Source organism: Lissotriton helveticus, chromosome 6 (assembly GCF_964261635.1).
Source record: "Lissotriton helveticus chromosome 6, aLisHel1.1, whole genome shotgun sequence".
NCBI lineage: Eukaryota > Metazoa > Chordata > Amphibia > Caudata > Salamandridae > Lissotriton > Lissotriton helveticus.
In genome coordinates, this window is record NC_136067.1 from 1,435,393,118 (window position 1) to 1,435,413,242 (window position 20,125).

Below are 20,125 nucleotides of genomic sequence, written 5' to 3' on the forward strand. Positions count from 1 at the left end.
GAATTCTAGTGTACATGCACATCTATGCATGTACACCTGTGCCATGTGGCACACATACATGCCCTAAGGGCAGGTATGTGTGTCACATGGTACACAAGCCAGAAACAGGGGTGCAACAGGGTGTCAAAGTGACACCCTGTCCCCCTTGGCAAATCGGTAATTTTACCGATTCGGTAATTACCGAATCGGTATTTGCCATTGATTCCTATGGGCTTCGAGGCCCAAATTAAATTAAAGTAATGTACATTTTTAAAGCGGCCTGCACATGAAGGTATCAAGGAGCAACCAAAACTTTTAAGATTTGAACTTTCAGAATATTTTCTATCATTGACTCGATTGTAACAATTTTGGAAACTCTGCTCAGTACATTTTGCTTAAAGTGTGTGACACTCGTGGGGTAACTGAGGTTTTGAGATTACACTGTTTGCCAGGTGTACATCTCATCTGATTTATTTATCCTAGATTTGTGACTATTACAGAACTCAAGCTAGTTTTGCACGTAGAGCTGACAGCCAAAATGTAGCAGACTGGACTTCATATTCTTTGAAGCATAAGCAATGCCTTGAGGAAACAATGTCAACCTAAAGTGGAAATCGAAAGAATTTAACAGTAATGTGTTTTCTCGTGCACCTTAATGTAAGGTTATCACTGATTTCCCTAAAACACATTCCTTTGGTAAACGACCACTTTGGCGGGCCCATCTCTCAAACTGATTGATTAAAAGACGTGTAAATTACCCGATAGAGCTTTCGTCATAAGATTAAAAAAACTGTGCGTAAACGGGGTATTCCCCGTGCGTACCTTGTCCAGGACCTCAAACTAACTAGCATGGGGTGAACAGAGATAGGCTTAAATGCCTAATGAGGAAGCAAAAACTCGATTATAAGAAGGAGCTGCCTTTTATGCCCCCCCCCACAGTTACAGAGGGATTGCCTGAATCCTAGAAGTCATGGGTAGTCACAAACTTTTTCCCAGGGGGCCACAAGGTTTGGTCTGTGATTTGACAGAGGGCCACATTGTTTCCAGCAGGGCGGCAGTTGGGGGCAGTGGTTAATTAAAAAAAAATAGGTGCAGGGTCTCTCGTCAGGAGGCAGTTTACACCAGCCCATTTCTCCTGTTAGCGCTGCCTAAAACAGAACCAACTACTAGCTATATGAAAGTGGAGAGAGGATGTGGTATAATAGCCAGAGCTGCTGACTTCAGTGCTGGGGAACCAGGTTCGAGTCTCCGCTCAACATCCTGTGATTATGATCAAATCACTTAATCTCCCCATCAATGAATAGATCCTTAAATGGTGCTCATGAAAAGCACTGTTGGTGATTATGTGCCAGTGCTGAGCACCGGTAACCACCGGCTCAAATTAAGCACTTGTTGGGGGTAAAGTGGGTGTAGGGAAGTGAGGCATAGCCATCTGGTGTTTGAATTGCACAATTTGAAACCAAAATCTTAGTATTAATCCAGTGGTTAATTTGTAAAACAATAAGTGCCGGGGCCCTCCTCAGGGGGACACGGCAGCTTGTACCAACCAGTGTGCCTGTTGCCAGCCCTGCCAATTACAGTACCAACACAACTACTAACCATCACAGTCTAACAAGTGTGACAATTTATACTATATTCAATGCCCCCAAAGCTATAAGAATAGCTTGGATGGCACGTATTAGTGATTGTTCATATATGTTAAATTGTTAGACAGCTTTTGTTGTTCTAACACCCTTATTATCAGGCAGCGCCACCATGTGGGAGACTGTCACAAGATCCAATGTTAAGAATAGGTGCTAGCGCCAAGCACCGAAAACCATCGGCTTAAATTAAGCACTAGACTAATCATGGCATTTCGAATTAACCAAATTGTGTGATACTAGGAAATTCTTTTATTTCACTTTCCCTCTGTCTTCTTTGTTATCACATAAGAGGCCCTCAAAATACATGACTTTGGGATATATGCAGCACAAAATCTTCATGTGTTTGATTTAATTAGGAAGAATAAATGTTTCTGAATTCATGTTTGGAAACTATCACTTTAAAAAAAAATGCTTCTCAATCCATAGAGTACTAAGGTGAAACTGTTCTGCATGTTAAGGAAATACATTATTTGTATTTTTAACAGACTTTCTCATACTTTGACACTTTTGCTGCACAATGTCTTTAAACATGAAGGCATTTCTGAAGTTAAGCAAAGAGGTATATCCTAATTACTCCCTTTCTTTAACTTCCATTAGCCTTTGGAAAAATGCTTGCCTGTTTATTTAACATATTTTTTATGTTAGTGCTAATTCCAGTAAATAGTATCCCAGTGCTGCTCATTACCATGGGGCTGCATGTATAGGTCAGGAGGGCTTATTTTGGGTATCGGCCGTATTTTGGGTATCACTGCTATTAGCAATACCCCCACATTCACAGATGCACCAGATGACCAATATATCTTAACTAAATATCTGTTTCAGGATGTTAGCTACACATTGTGTCTCTTCACCTGGAGACTATCCATAGAAAAATCCTGATTGGTAAATGGCAAAGTTTGAAACTAGAGAACCCAATAAATTCTGCACAAAGAGTAAAGTTTGTGGTTAGGACTGTTGTTTGTCGAAAAAGGGACAGTTCAGAGATTAATCTGTTGATGCCTGTGACATGTATTCATTCTACTCCATTCAGGACAGCCTTTACATTCGCATGTCTTCCATTTTGGATGCTTCATACCTCAGAGGATCAGTACACGGATTCCATCCCACTGTAGGGTCAGGGATATCTTCGAGATATGGAAGAAGAGTCGCTCTTGTGAAATGCCAGCCATAAATTCCATCTTCTGGAGTTACGATTATTCTTGCACCCTGTCAAAATAGTAAATAGACTCCATTACAACAGTGGACTTAACACAGCTCCGTTCCATACAAAAAATGAAAGCTTTACAGCAGCATATTCATATGCATTAATATTGAAAATCAGTGTACGTGAGACTGCTGTCAACTCTCCAACACAACGTTGGTGAAAAGACCATACAATAGACCATACAACCACTGATAAATGACTGTAAAGGGCATTTAGTGTTAGCTCAGCTGCACAGGGTGCAATGGGAACAAGGATTGACCTGATTTACCCAGATCCCTGCAATGCATAGAAGTGAAGTTCATCCAGTATGACATCAAGGCCTACAGTTTTGCAATTATTTATCTCCTTTAGAATCCTTGAGGGCTCCTGCAGTGTTAGCAACTGCATCAGTCCCTTTGCCTTGGAGAGTAAAAAAAGTGATTTTATCTAGAACAATTGTTGTTGATGGGGTCATGAGTTCATGGGATCAGGCTGGGGGGTATGATATGATGTATATTTGTATGATATATGTATGTATGTATGTATGTGTGTATATGTGTATATATATGTATGTATGTATGATATATGTATGATAGTGTCTAAATATTTCTGACACTGAATTTCGACCATGAAGAAGAGTAGCTTTGTTCTGCCTCCATGAAAATCTGTCCACATGTTTCCTCTCCTTGCTGACTACTGCCAAACTTGGCCCACGCCAATCCCCAAACTCACAAGCTTCTCACAACTTGCTTCAAATCAACGGTTACCAGTTGTGCCTGTACCATGCAAAAGTCATACCTGTGATTCTACATCACCATAAAGCAGTGTGGCATGTGCTTTCTCATACTGGAGCAGCTCAGAACAAGTCAGTTGTCTTCGCATTCACCCTGAAGCTCCTTTTGGTTGACCAAGCAAACTGTGGTTGGTGCCCAAATGGCACATTGGGATATCTCAGATCATTCACAATATGGTGGTGACATTTGGTAAATTAGATAAGAAAGATGGTTTTCATCTAGAAGCAGTTCAATCTTAAATGTCCATGGCATCCTCCAGGGGGCTTTGATAAATCTGATCATTGATTATGGCTAAGATTATAGTCTTTCTAAAAAAGTGTAAATATGAAATTCATTCAATTGTTTATCTTCCAAATTCCCTTATGTGTGACAATACAAAATATATGCCTGACCATTAGCATCTCAATTAACCAACAACATAGCAATCCTATTTCCTCCTTTGTAAAGTGCCTTAGTACTTGGTGAGATATCTCATGATACCCCATCTCTGAAGACAAATGTTAGATTGGCTGAGACAACCAGGCAACCTATAGCATTGAAAACGTTTGGGACAGAGGAAGCCTTTGATTTGGATGGTTATTTCTTTGGCCTGTCCTTGAACAGCATGGAATAAGCGGAATGATTGTAGAGTACATAGGGTCCTATATCATTCTCTATAAACAGTGTTATGCATCAATAGTCATTATTCTCTGACGTTTTCTAACTGAGGGGAACCCCCAAAAGTTGCCTATTTGTCTCCATTCTATATCATTTATACATGAAGTCTTTCTTAGATCTGTTGTTCCTGTCATCTGTCATTAGCCCAGTGGTCTGTAGCAACTAGCACCAAAAGAAACTACATTTGGCACTGTACACTAAAATAACCCCTTCTTAAGAGGGCACATTGTCAAGGTAGACTGGTACAAGGCTTTGATTAGTATTGGGTGTATAAGCTCACCCTGGAAAACCGAGGATTGTGAGTTCTGGCGGTAACTGCCTCTGAGACACTAAAATTGCTGGCTGCCCATGGTAATTGACCCTTAGGCTTACAAACAGTATTCGTAAATCTGTTCAGCAAATTATGATTCTCTTCATCAGGAATACACCCTCATTTGGGAACACGTGTACACAGGTGGGTCGAATAAACCTTATCAAAATGCTCCTACTCCTAGAATATTATTTTCTGTTCTACACTCTTCTACTTTATGTGCCACTATCTTTATTGTTTTATGTCTGGCCCAGAGACAGCTTTAGCTGCTTCACTAGCCTGCTATTTCTCCAAAAACAAATAGAAACGCATATGTTTATACATACAGGGGTTCAGAGCTTTTGAGCAACCCTCTATATTCATTGGTCTATTTACAATTCGTTCACATATTGCTTCTACCTACAAAAGCATACAGCATTCGCAATGAGTCAGCCCAATTCAACCAATGTCTCTCTTCACTATGAATAACAGCATTTTGATTGTATTAGGATAAGAACAAAAACGGGAAATGTCTCAGGAAACCCGAGACAGCTAATCAACCTCAGGCTGCAGCAAACCTTTCTCTTGATACTGCTCAAATAGTATTTTAAAAGATAGGTTGATCTTTACAAATGCTAATTCTCAAGGATTGTAGGTACTACATTCTTACTGATTTATTAAATAGTCTGTAAAGTTTATTGGCATTATTTTTGATTGTAGGCTTTGCCACGTTTCAAAATTGTTTACAAAACAAAATATTGGACTGCTTGTCATGTTGACCTTAAATAAAATGCAAACACATAGTTCACAACAATTGAATTGTGTAGTCACTTCTTATGGGCAGGGCATAAGCCTAAGTAATATATATTTAAAACAAAGTATCTTAATGATTTGTCTTAGCAAGGAGACATGACACTCCAATTTCTGTTATTTCTGGACAACAGTTCTCGGATGATTGCGATAGGTGACCTATATCCAAACCCTGATAGCGGCATTTGGGATGTCCACTCTAAGGAAGAGATCTGAAAGCTGTCATTTCTGTTGCCAATGGTTCCCGTTCCACTCATAGATAACCAATCGTTGCTAAGTGGTCACTGTTAACACTATTCGGCTTATCTGCTGCGGGACCAAAGGGGATGATGGACGATGTGTTGAACATTGCAAGCACTCACCCCCCGTCAATTGATCTGGGTTTAATCCATCATCATTCTTTAGCTCATTCCGCCACCCCCAGTTCAGACATTGCCATATGCAAATCAGTCTGACCCTGTGCCTCATGGGAACAGTCCTGTCCGAACTGCCAAGCCATGTCTTCACTAGACCGTAAACAAGCATCCTGGGACAGGTTTCAGGCTAATCAGTCGTCATCAGCCAGGCTAGCTTGAATCCAGTGGCAAAGTGAGAAAGGGACCCACGTCTGAAAAGTGCGGCAATAGGTCAGCCCAGTTCAACCAATGCCCCTCTTCACTATGAATAACAGAAATTTGCTTGTATTAGGATAAGCACAAAAAAAGTGCACTTGGTTACGGCTAACCTCGTCCCCAGGGCCAGAGCCCTTCCCAAAACTGTACAATATTTACAGATGGCAGTAGTGGTCTAATTGGTAGCATATCTATTCTCTATGTGCATTAAATATAAGCATCCAAATATTGGTGCCCCTCGAGGTTAGGAGAACTGCACCCCACTACCTAAGGTGCCAAATCACCAAGGCCCAATTGGACAAAACACATGTCAGCTGCCGGTTCAACTTTTAAAAGGAGGATTGTTATACCAAGCTGTCTACTCCTGGATTTTAATGTCACTGCTTTTTAAATTTGTTATTTAAGACTCAGTTGTATATTCATATTAAATTGATACGGCAAGAATAAAGTTTATGGTCTGCTGGTACTTTAAACTGACTTGTATGAACAACTGTATGAATTAATACAAAATTGAACAAGAGTGCTGAGGTTTATATATCTGTTTACCCTTCTCAAAACTGTACAGTTGATTCCCGCAATTGGCAATACTTTTAGTACCCTCTTTAAGTCCCTAGTAAATGGTACCCTTATTACCTAGGGCCTGAGGTAATAAAAAGTGTCCCTAAGAGCAGTCCACAAAGTGTGCCACCCTAAGGGACCCCTCACCAAACACATACAAGGCTGCTATTGCAGGCCACGTGTTTTGGTGAAGACAAAAGAGAAAACACAGCATGTGTAGGAGAACTGCACCCCACTACCTAAGGTGCCAAATCACCAAGGCCCAATTGGACAAAACCCATGTCAGCTGCCGGTTCAACTTTTAAAAGGAGGATTGTTATACCAAGCTGTCTACTCCTGGATTTTAATGTCACTGCTTTTTAAATTTGTTATTTAAGACTCAGTTGTATATTCATATTAAATTGATACGGCAAGAATAAAGTTTATGGTCTGCTGGTACTTTAAACTGACTTGTATGAACAACTGTATGAATTAACACAAAATTGAACAAGAGTGCTGAGGTTTATATATCTGTTTACCCTTCTCAAAACTGTACAGTTGATTCCCGCAATTGGCAATACTTTTAGTACCCTCTTTAAGTCCCTAGTAAATGGTACCCTTATTACCTAGGGCCTGAGGTAATAAAAAGTGTCCCTAAGAGCAGTCCACAAAGTGTGCCACCCTAAGGAACCCCTCACCAAACACATACAAGGCTGCTATTGGAGGCCACGTGTTTTGGTGAAGACAAAAGAGAAAACACAGCATGTCACACATCCCTGTGTGGCATGTCCCCTTACCATGCATGTAATACTTGTAAGTCACTCCTACAGCAGGCCTGACAGCCCTAAGGCAGGGTGATTAATAATAACACGCTAACCCTTCATCTGAAATGCCACACGCCAAGCTCTGATAACAAGGGCCATCCATACAGTCGAGGGGAGACCGCAACGCTGCTGTGCCGGATATTGTTTGCTCTGCCACTCCTGCCCTATGAAACCTGGTGGACAAAAACTACACATCCCAGCATTCCCGGGGAGGCGCACGAGCAACGCCTCACCGGGAGCGGCAGGAGACCTTGAAAGGGCAGCGGAGGGCTCCCGGAGGGCTCCCGCAGCGCGGGACGCACCTGGGCGAATGAGGCCGGGCTGGGGCCCCCCACCTCTTACTTCTGCAGCATTCTAAGGTCAGTCATCACTTGCTCCTTGCTGAGTCTCGGATTTTCGGGACACTGCAGCTATAGAGCTATAGTGCCTAGTTAATGATGAATTCTCAGGCGGGAAGGGGGAGGAACGCTCTCACTGGTGGAAAGTGTGGCTGGGACCCTGGATCAATTTATAATTAGAGCTAGTTCTGTCTTAGCCCATGAAATAGCCCTGACTGAGCGTCATTTATCCCTTGATCCCTTGCAATCAAAATGATCGTCATAGGGCGGTTTGATGTCTGCACGTTCGCCAGAACGTTGTTTGGCCGCAGGCCCAGATCCTTTAAACTCGGCAGGAGGTGATAGCCAGACTCCATCTGAACTGCTGGACATTTCAACAATCATGGAGTTACCATCCAGCCCTGTGCCTGCTCATTTGGTCCAAGAGGGCACAGTATGCACTACTCCACCACCTGTTGCTACAAGGTCTGTGCCCAAACCAAAGCCTCAAGTTTCGGAAATACTGCCAGAACCGGCTACAAAGAGGAATCAGGGAGGGGGCCCCCAAAGGCAAAAAAAATGCCAAGATGCCAAAAAAGACTAGGACTGGTGGATCGGCGACTCCAATACTGCCAACGATAACTGAGCCTCAGCCTACCATCTTTACATCGGGCGCTCGAAATATAGATTCAGTTGGCATTCCCATCCTTGAAATTGAAGAGGCCCTATGGGCCAGAATGAGGGCCCTTATTTCGACATCCCTATCTCCAATTTGTGAAAGACTGACACTAATTGTGGAGAAACTAACTAATCTTGAACTGTTTGTCGTGTCTAATCTTGGTTCTATCAAGGCCCTAGTGGGGGAAAAAATGTGGCCCCCTGAACCGATACCTAATGTGCTGTGTAACCCCACAAATCCCAATTGCCCATTAGCGACCCCCCTAATATCCAATCCAATGCCCTTGCCATATGGTAGGAATGGCGGGAGGAACATTGTTTCTGATGTTGGTGTAGTGGCCCTGGGAGGTCGTGCGGGTGAATTGGGGAACACATGTAGTGAATTTGCCCAACTTATCCCGAGTTCCCCCAGGGTGGAGTGAGTTAGATCATGTGCTAGGTTAATAAGTAATGCCTTACAAAATAAGCCTACTTTTGGCCTAGATAACCAATTAATCACTGCCCCTGGGGGTACTAGTCGTGACTTAACAACGCACACTGGTCTGGTAAACAGCCAGTCGAGAAAGGATTGTAGAGTATTACATCTCCCACCGGCCGCCGCCCCATTGGTAGTGGTATTGAGAAATGTACCAACTCTACATCCTGCCCAGATGGAATCTACTGACCAGTTAACGGCAAAAACAATACACTGGCTAAGTGTACAATTGAAGGAAGCAGGGGTATGGGGTTGGAATATCTGCACCTACTGATAATGACTAGACGTTCATCATGGGTTGGATATTCCTCTAAGGACGGGGGTGACTGTGTAGTCCCCAATTTCAACAATGTGTATGTGGTGAGACTCCTACTGGAGTGCCTAGGGAGTAGAAATGTAGGGCATTGCCCCGTAAAAATATCTCTTCTGCTCCTAGGGTTCTTTTACAGACCCCGTTATTACTCGCCACCAGGAGGGAGGGTTCGTAGTGCCCATCAAAGGGCCATTGGCCAATCCCTCAATCTTAACTCAGTCAGTCGATTTGCCCCATTCCTGGCCTAGATGCCTGTGATTGACTGCTACAGGTAGATGCATCAGGGACAGAGAATACCCCTATTCACTCCCCTACTTCCCACGTGACAGACTTAAACCTCCAGTTAACAGCAAACAGTGGGTTAAAGTGCACTGAAGTCTTGACTCAGATAGAACAGGGCGAAGGATTAGGATCCAGGACATTTAATATTTTATCCTGGAACACTGCTGGGATCCTATCAAAGACTAAATCTTCTGATTGGTATAACTTTATTGAGTCCTATGACATTGTCGTCTTCCAAGAGTCTTTGTCTCTAAGTACGATCTTTCGGACAGGTTACTTGGCATTTGCCAAGCCAGGAGTTGTGAGCACCAAGGAGCGACCTTCAGGTGGATTAACTATTTGGGTCAAACAACAGGGGGGTTTTCAGGTAGAAGATCTAGTCAGTCAGTCAGTCAGTCAAAAAATCTTTATTCGATAAATCAATATAAAAAAAGGCACGGTACATAAAGAAATACACACATTATACAATGTTTAAAAATATACATCTTTAAATTTAAAAACCACATATCATAGTTTAATAAAAGACAAAACAAAAGAATATTTTTTTTTTTAAATCATCACTAAATTCATAAAAAGGTGTGTCATAAAATATTTAAAAATCATCATCATACCGCCATCAACCTAGTTCCTGATATATGGTAGTATTTAACTACTAAAGTGCTAGGTGCAAAACTTCACAACAATGTTGCCAATCTCTCATTCTCCATGAGTCTTTTCTTGGTGCGCACCGCACACACCAAATAGTTGGCTACATGAAAGACAATGCTGGGATGATTTAACAGCTGCAAATAGAGAAGTGCTGGTCTTACTTGCAGAAACCCTGCCTTTTTTAAGATTGGCACAAGATACTTCCTCCTTTCCACTATAAAGTGCCCACAAAACATGGTAAAATGTATGGTATCTTGGATAGAGAAGCTATCACAAGAACAAGGTGGAAATTCATCAGGTTTACACCAAGTTGTATACTGACCTAATATCAGATGAATCATAGTGAAGCGGAAGCGAGTTAATAAAAACCTATGAAAGGGGCGGTTAACCAGGGTGAGATAAAATTCAGGGCCTGGAGGGGTTACAACCAAAATATGTGCTCTAACCAAAGGTTTTATCAGCTCCTTTTCCTCTCTTAATAAGGACAGCCTCTTGAGCATATCACTTTTGATTCTAACAATATCAGTCCGGGATATAGACTCCGGTGAGGAAAAGAGGTTAGGTCGACCCAGAGCGCTAAAGCGGTTTTTAACGTAGGTTAACCAATTGATTTTGTGGGTGTTGTCAAGTAGAAGACAGTCTTTCAAAATGGCCTGGTTTAAAGATAGTTCATTATTAAGCCAAATTTTAAGCCACATGATTAAAGGGGCCACTCGAATTTTGTCTGCTATAAAATCGGCCCCCAGTTCAGAATGAACCGAATAAGATTGTGTGGACTGAGGTACAGACAAGACTGATCTAAAAAAAATTCAGTCTATCGATCCATATCCCCATAATGAACAGCCATAGGTTGCAACAGACACGCACTTAGCGTTGTAGATGGTCATAAGGGCTGGGACTGGCCTAGCCCCCAGCCTTCTGCTGAAACTCAAAATGGCAGAAGATGTTCTTACTAGGGCACTATTTCTGTTTCTTATTTGGGGGCACCAACTCCCCTTATCATCAAACGTAACTCCTAAATACGGGAATGTCGATACTTTTTGCATTTCTGCTTTACTACAATAGAAAGTTTTACCTATCTTGCAGCGTAAGCCTTTACCCACCATCATAATTTGTGATTTTTTGGCATTTATTTTGAGATCTAATGAGGTCATAAAAAGCCCAAAGGCGTCTAGTAACCGCTGAAGTCCCAGTCCTGTGCAGGACAAAAGCACTGCGTCTTCCGCGTCCAGGAGGACGGGAACACAGGTCTCCCCTATACGCGGTATGTCCGGTGTTGCTGTCTTTAACTCGGATTCAAGGGCATTGATATAAACTGTGAAAAGCAGGGGTGCCAAAATGCACCCCTGTCTCACCCCTCTTTTAGACTTGAAACGACTAGCACGTCGCCCCCCCGGATCAACCCTGACGGAAGCCTGGAGTTCTGAGTGGAGATCGGCTAAAAGGTTTACAAGTGCTTGATCAAGACCCAGATCGGCAAGGATGTGCCACAATTTAGTACGGTTCACGAGATCAAAGGCCGAAGATAGGTCCATGAACCCTAAATATAATGACCCATCTTTGCCCTGGTGTATTTATCCACTAACATCTGCAGATTAAGGCACTGGTCCATGGTACCCCGTTTAGTTCTAAAACCGTACTGCAGGTTGGATAAGACCCCTCTATCGTCGAGCCATGTCTGGAGTCTAAGTAGGATGACCCTGCCCATAATTTTTACTGATGAATCGATAAGACATATCGGGCGATAACATGCTGGATCTACCCTACTTCCCTTCTTAAATACGGGAATAATTACAGACTCCTTCCAGGATGCCGGAATACTGTATCTAGTTATGGCATTAAAAACACCGCACAACACCCTCGACCAAAGCTTTGGGTCCGTTTTAAAGAAGTCAGCAGGGACTCCATCCGGCCCGGGGGCTTTGTTTTTTAAGGTCTGATTAATGGCCTTCTCCACCTCAGAGGCCTCAAAGACAACGCCCTGCACCTCCTGAGAAAACGAAAGACCGCCTGACAGATCATCAACTAGATTGCTCGAATATATTGCCTCAAAATGATTGATCCAATCACTATCCGGGATATTTAATTCAAGGGAAGCTTGGTCCTTATCTGAAAAGAAGGGCTGATTGACTACCCACCAGAAATCAGCACTACTTTTAACAATCTCAGGATCAGACAGTTGTGACCAGGCAAATTCCCTAATCTCCTTTTTCCTGTTATCTAAGGCTTTTTTATATAAAGATCTTAATGTAGTTATTAGTGGGCGGTCTTTAGGGACAGCTTTAAGGGCCTTAAGCAGAACAGTGTGAGCTCTTGAACAAGCATGATCAAACCATTTTTTCTCCCTAGGCTTAGACTTTTTTTTCTCATTTGTCAGGCTGATGTCAATGGTTTTACAGATATTACCAAAGGCAGACATTACTTGAGGATTTGAGGCCCTTGTATCTAAACATGTTAACACATCATTTTCAGTGCTATCAAGGACAGCGTGAAGAACATCCTCAGGGACAACAGAAGACCACTTCAATCTGCGACCCTGGTCCTTTAACACCAGATCTTGACTTCTATTCCCCCCTAACCCGCACTGGTTCATAAAGACACTTGACAATATCTCCGCTACTACAGGGTTATGGTCGCTAAATACTGAGACCATAGTACCATAGTGAACCACCCTCTCTAAAATCTGACAAGACATAAATATATAATCAATTACAGTACCGTTGCCATTACCTTTAAAGGTAGGAGTTCTACTATCAAATTCCCCACAACTAGATTCATACAAATTCCAAGCATTCAAGTAAGATTCAAGGGTCTCCCCCTAGTAGAATGCTCAAAGTGTGTTAATAATGAGTGCGGAGGCCCCTCTTCTGAGGGATCTGTGCATGTCTGATTGCAGGGATGGATGTTAAAATCACCTAAAAGAATAACTTCAAACTCTTTTACCTTGGTTCTATAGACTGACAGAAAACATTCAATGATATCCAAATTCTGCCGAGTATCATCATTAGGACTAGAATTATAGAAATTAATAAACAAAATGTTTGAAAAAGAGGGAGGATTAAATTCGACAATCAAACAGTTTTGGGAACGGGAATTGTGTTGTGTTAACACCCCTTTTAAAGACGATTTAAACAAAATTAACAAGCCCCCCCCTTGGTCTGCCTGCCCCTCCTCTAGTAGCAGGTACAGAAAAATGTGTGTAACCGTCCAAAGAGAAACTGTTCATTAAGTCCCAGGTTTCCTGGAATGCAAGAATATCAAAGGTCTTCAGTAGTTTGGTCCATTCATCAATCCGTGCCTTTACCCTAATACCGGCAATGTTCCAGGTCATTATCCGACAGTGTTTATTTGAGGAACCCTCATTGGTAAACAGTCAATCATTTTCACTTAAAGATGATAGAGGGGCGAACCGGTTAAACAAGGGCAAAATTGGAAGTGATTGTGAGTTAGACCTACACAAGTTATAGCAATATGAGTCCATATTCACAGGCGGTTGGTCTTCTTGGGGCATCCCAGGAAAAAAGGCCTGCCTGTTTGAGGGGTAAGTAGGGGTCTGATGACCAACATAAGAATTAGGAGTAGGAGTCATACTCAGATGGTTATAAAAATACCCCAATGGGCGCACACTTATATTATCCTCGGTGAAAGGTAAGGAGGCCGCCCTTAACAGTACAGTTGCGACGTGCTGCGGGTGTCTTAAATTTACAATGACACAGTCGCCTCTGCATGTTTTTCTTGAGGTGCCAATCCAGTCAACCCTGCGCACTGACAGTATGTCATTACAGAAAGCGGTGGGAAACCCACAGTATTTATTTAGCCAAGCAATGACTTTATTGCCTAGAGAGCTGGTCAACTCATCACGTGCTTCAAAAGAGTTTGGGTCTACTGTCGGGACATTTGTTAGAACCACTGTGTATGGAGCACAATCAAGGGGTAAATTAACTACAGGTTTTTTCCTCCCCATTATCCCCCCCAAGTTATTATCGCCTGTCTTATTAACGGCTATTTTCTTCTGTAAGATAGGAGCTATGGTGTCAGGCTTTGACAGTGGTTGGGCAGAACTTACACAAGTAACAGGTTGACCCGTGGATGTACCTTTAACCCCCTTGCTGCTTTTTGAGCCAGAGACCGCTGCCGTGGCAGCTATTCCTGGTCCAATAGTCTGGGGCAATTTAGTCCGTGACAGATGTGTGGACAAGAGGCACCCAAGTCTAAAAACCTCCTTAGAGACTTGATCTAATTTGTAATCGACCCCCTTCCTGTTTGCTACAGCACCCTCAGAAGTATCACTCTGATTAGCATTTTTACTATTTTCAGTGATTGCTTGAGCTGGTGGGGATAGAAGTGTGCTTAATCTGGCTAACTCTTTTGTCACCATATCTACTTTTGCTATTAGGGGTTTAATCATTAACTCCATTTTAGTGGTCAGCAAATCTGCGAATAGCTGAAGATGGTCATTATTTACAGCTTCGTAACCCCCCTCAGTACTGTCATCATTCATTACCTCCACCCGAACAGGCTGCGAGGTTGCAGTTTTCTTGGTTTTACGTTGCCCCCCACGCTTATTAATCAGTCTTCTACAGGCCCTAACTGTGCGGCGGGTCAAGGATGGAACAGCAGTGGGAGAAGATGACAATACGTCAATGCTATCAGGAGTGTCCGCCGAAGTAGAAGCAGTGTCAAAATCTGACACTACAAGGGGAGAGACAGATGGGGCACCCTCATTCACATTATCAATGTTGTCTACAACAAGAAGGTCGGCTGTGGGCGAGGCAGGGGGGCTAATCCGGCTGAGCGACAGACGACGATCAGAGTTGATTTTTGCGACCATCTTAACCATGTAATTGTCCAAAGTCCCGACTAGGGCAGGAGTTTTGGCAGAGCGAAATTTTGCCATTTACTCGATAGACAGAATCAATATGAAAAATTGTATAAACGAGAAGTTAAGCACTCACTACAAGATGATTGAGTCCAAAGGCCAGACTGCCAGAGATCGTGGCCCTGCCCTGCCTCCTCCTGCCCCGGACGGCCACAGACGGTCCCGCCCTTGTCCCGGGCTTCTCCCGGGCACGCCCGCGCGCGTCCCGCGGGACGAGGGGGCGTGGACTCCTTTATGCGCCTCCCGGCGCTTCCTGAATGCGGCGGCGGCGTCCTTGCCGCGATGGGGCTGCTGGGGGATGTAGTTACAGGCGTCCCCCGGCGGAGCCAAGCCCGGCCAGAAGCACCCACAGCAAGGAACAAACAGCGGAGCCAAGCCCGGCCGTGAGCAGCCACAGGTGAATCAATTACGCCTCCCATCTAGTGATTGATAATCCAGATATTCAGGCAATCAAAATAATTCCTGTGTGTGAACCAGAGTTTATATTAATAAATGTTTATGCCAGAGGGCTGGTAGGTGGGAAAGCTTCACCGAACATCTCCAGCCTGGACACATATATGAAATCACTAAAAGGGCCATGTAATCGGATTATCGCGGGGGACTTTAACTGCACGTTCGAGCCACTTTGCCTAGAAGATGGGAGCCTCACTAGTGATGAGGACGCTATTTGGGCTGTTCCGTCTCTAATGCTTGCCCCTATTAAGAAGTGGACAGAAGCCGTCCTACAGCTAAACAGTTTAACACTGGAGAGGGGGCTTTGTGCAGCTAATGGAAGATCTAAATCAGACAGCAATGGCAATCCAACTTATATTAGTGGGCTAAGAAGCAGTAGGATTTATTATTTCCTTATTAGCTTAGTATTCTGGCAAAGGGTGAGGGACATGGAGGTCATGAAAAGACCAGAGAGCAATCATGATCCCCTTATATTGATATTAGATGTGTAAGACTGTTCGACCATGAGTGGTAATATGGATATTGTAACAGCGTGATTATGTCTCACGAATGCCACAGGTTAAAATGGGCGAAGGTTTCCAAGGATGAGGGCACTGTGACTCAAATCAAGTCAACACTTGTAGACTCCCTTACTGCCCTCTCGCAACTTGATCTAAACAAAGACACTCTCCCAGCCCTTACAACAGCTCATGAAGCCCTGTTTTCCAAACTGAGATCTTTTTTCATACAACCAAAAACAAGAATTAATAGGCATCCTGTGTACAACTCTGCAAAATGGTATGACAGAACATGCCGGAATGCCTACAGGGTCTTGTCTAAAGCAATAAGGGCAGGTTCAACGCAGGAGGTAAGGAAATTGAGATCAGAATATAAGGCACCAAAAACAACGGGCAAAGAAGGCCTATGATGAAAACAGATGGAGGGACCTGTTTGATGCAAGTAATGGGAAGAACTGGTGCCGATTCTGGCAACTAATTAAGTGGGACAATGATAATGCGGGTCTGGCACCAATTAACAAGATCCCCCCTGAAGCCTAGGTTGCACACTATCAGACCCAATTTTCTTCACATGCAAACTCTCCTGGGCAATATCAATATGGAGTCGCTGAGTCAGTCCTAACATTTACCTTAGTTGAAATAGAAAGCGCTTTTGATGGGGGTAGCTGCAGGTGGAGCCCCGGGCCCGGATTGCATCCCGGTGGATGTATTTAAATCTGACCGGGAGAACTGGCTGAAAAATATTTTTATTTTTGCCAATGGTTTGGCTAGAGGAGCCCCCATCCCGGAATCCTGGCATGGGGCAGAAATTATCCCCATTTATAAAAAAAAAAGGGGATCGTGCTAGTCCAACTAACTATAGACCTATAAGCCTTATAGACACTATGCAAAAGTTGGTGGCTAGATTAGTGCTAAGTAGGGTAAATAGGTGGATTGATGATAATGACATTCTATCCACCTATCAAGCAGGGGTTCGTTCCCATGTTAGCACTATTGATCAAGTTTTTATATTCATGATGATATATTGGAATACAGTGGTCTTAGCTGGGGGCACCCACTATGCAGCATTCAAAGATCTTAAATCTGCATTTGATCTAGTGCCCCGTAATAAATTATGGGACAGTCTTAAGGAAGTAGGGATGCCTGCTGAGATCTTATCATTCATCATTAAACTATGTGAATCCATCTATGCCCAAGTCCAGTGGGGCCAACAGGGTGAGGTAACTGAACGTTTCCCTGTGAATAAGGGAGTTTGGCAGGGGTGTGTTTTAGCCCATACCCTTTTCTCTTTGTTCAATAATAATGTTATCTCTGACTACACTGACTATCCTACAGACGCTCCTACTCTTGCTGGTTCGAGGGTTCCTCTTTTTAAGGTTTGCAGACGACACTTTAATCCTGTATAAAACACGCGTTGGTCTGCAAAGAGCCCTTGATAGATTCAGTCTTTTTTGTAATGACCATGATCTTGTAGTTAATGTCGAAAAGCAAAGCTCATGGTATTACATAAATTTAAAACAAACTGACTCATTTACTTACCATGGTGTTACAATGGGCAAAAGGATGAACTGGTAGCCTCAGATGGGTTCGTTAGTCCTAAGACATAATCAACTTGCGGGGGCCCTTTTAAAAGAACAACGCCTATCCCAAACCAAACCAGTTGCCCCGGTCCTAACTATTTGCATAGGGAAGGTTAGAGCCTCAATAATCGTTGGAGCTGAACTTTGGGGCTCCGAAAACTTAGTTCCATTGGTGCAAGCTCAGAACAAGTTTCTGAGGGCACTGACTGGCCTTCCTCGATCGACACCACTTAGACCTACTTCTAGATCTGGGGTGTATTTCTTTTGAGGAGGCAGCGGGTTTTAGACCTCTCGCCTATTGGCGAAGGCTTTGGACTACCCCGGAGTTAGCACCCTATGCGCAAGCTGTTAAGTATATTAGAGAAGCTGATAAATCCAATAAAATCATAAAGTTACTAAGGATTAGGCTACTTTATTGGATATGGGCCTCATCCACTTGTGGTTGGACCCAGAAGAGAACTCTTTCCCCTCAAAATCAGATTTTAAACCCTTATATAGGGACATAGTCTGTCAGAAGTCTCTTTCGCAGGTGAATGGCGCTTCCATTACAGGTCTCTTTTTGTATCATAAAATTGAATATAGGCTGGAGACCTATTGGGATACCATTATGAGCCCTGGTGATAGGAAGCTCTATCACCAATTTAGAGTAGGTACTCTCCCCCTAAAATCTTCTACAAAAAAGTGGGGGAATGATCAAAATACAAAATGTAATTCTTGCCTATACGAGGAAGAGACCATACCGCATGGCCTATTTGTATGCCCTGCATATAAGGCCCCCCGTCATAAATGACTCAAGCCGGTTTGTGTCACTTTAGGAACAAGATCTTGCCAAACGGCTCTGCGTAGCTTAAAAACTGATACTAGCGAAGTCATAGTTTTTGCTATGGCTAAATTTTGGAGTTGGACGTGGGCCCTTAGAAGGGATAGGTTGCATAGTACTACATAACTGATTTTATTGAGTGTTATGGTGACTTTGGTCTCCTTTAATCTAATTTGCTTAAATGATGAAGTGGCTAACCAAAACTTCTGTAATTATGGACATAACCGTCTCTCTTTTAGGAACTTTTTATCCGGTTTTATCAAGACAAGTATTTATATGCTATTTTTAGCATGATATGTTTTAATGGAATTATGTTATGAATTTTAACATGTGACACTTAAAAGTGTCACATGTTAAAATTCATAACATAATTCCTTATACAAAGTTATTCCTTGTATTTTTATATTGTTTGTTTTTATGTGTCTTTTATGATTGTTTATGAACGAATAAAGACTAATTGAATAATATATTACATGTGAGGGCATACCTGCATGAGCAAATATGCCCCTGTGCTGGTCACTCCTATTGCTGCCAGTACAAGTGGTCAGGCAAACCATTTTAGAACATGTGCTGGACACTGTTGTAAATGATTTCCCCCACTAAATGATGGCTTCACTGAAGATAGGGATGATTGGTATCAAACATTTCGTAATGATAAACACACACTGATTCCAGTGGTGTATTTACCAATATATTCAACAGAAGGCACCTTAGAGGTGCCCCCTGAAAACCTACCAGCCTCTGGTGTACTTGCTGACTGGTTTCTGCAAGCCTGTCACATGAGAGACTGTTCTGACCTCCCAGGGTGAGAGGCACTGCTCTCAGGAGGCCCAGAACAAAGGTCTGTCTGGGAAGGGGGTGTTGCACCCCGTCCCATTGGATGACCTGATGATCAGCCTTCCTAGGTCGGCAAGCTTCAAAGAGCTGCCACCTTTAAAATACGAGTCTGGCTCCCCTCAAATGAGAGGAAGCTGACCCCCTTTGTCCAGAGCCCCTTTGGCACCTGAACAGATGGTCATATTGGGGATGTAGTGACCCCAAAGGTCAGCAGCCCATTGGCTACTACCCTACCCTCCCCTAACACCTCTAAATTCAGTGTTTAGGGGAGCCTCCTGGCACAGGAGAAGCAGATCCTGATGCCCTATAAAGAAGGAGGACACTGAAGAGCCTCAAAATCAGAAGTTTGAAGCAGTCAACTGACTTTGCCCCAGCCCAATAAAGAACCAAGACCTCCCCTGGAACAGCAGAACTGTTCCCTGCATCCTGCAGATACTTCAAAGAAAGGGCTCTGAGGTCCCTGGAAATGCCAAAACCCAATGCCTGCAAACACCACTGCACCTGTTGTGAAGTGGGCCAATGGTGCCATCAACATCCTCCAGCACATTAGAGCCTGAGTCCATCATGGTTACACCCCTCATGACCCCTCCGACGTCACCTGCAGCCTCTGCACACAGGCCCTCTCTACCACAACAGCCCCTGTCACCCCTGAGCCATGGAGAAGTGACCAAAAGTGTCCCTACATCCCGAGCATTGTGAGGCTGGGCCCCATTGTTTGTTCAGTCTGACTGGTCCTACAGTCAAAGCGTGCAGCATTTTTTTACAGTGACCGTTCTCCATAGAATAACATTGGGCCACCAGACGTTTTGCAACTCTGCACCCAGCCGCCCTAGAGCCACTGACGGTGTTCTGCTAGTGCTGCCTTGGACCTTGCCCACCACTCACCTTAACTCCTGGAGCAGGGGTCCCATAAGTTGGTTACCCTACCTGAATGCCGCGTTGACTTTTTCCTCCCATAGGATAACATTGCAGCTTCCAGATATTGCACTGTGTTGACTTTTGAACTTAAAAGAATTCTT

The 20,125-nt window shown here is 43.4% G+C and overlaps 1 protein-coding gene across 1 annotated transcript in view; it reads right to left on the minus strand.

Moving 5' to 3' along the window:
- Positions 1 to 20,125, minus strand: part of VNN1 (vanin 1) — a 312,746-nt gene that overhangs the window by 266,262 nt on the left and 26,359 nt on the right. Inside the window, exon 2 of the mRNA XM_078649224.1 lies at positions 2,698 to 2,828. Within this exon, the coding sequence (XP_078505350.1) occupies positions 2,698 to 2,828 (131 nt within the window). The remainder of the gene's footprint in view (positions 1 to 2,697; positions 2,829 to 20,125) is intronic.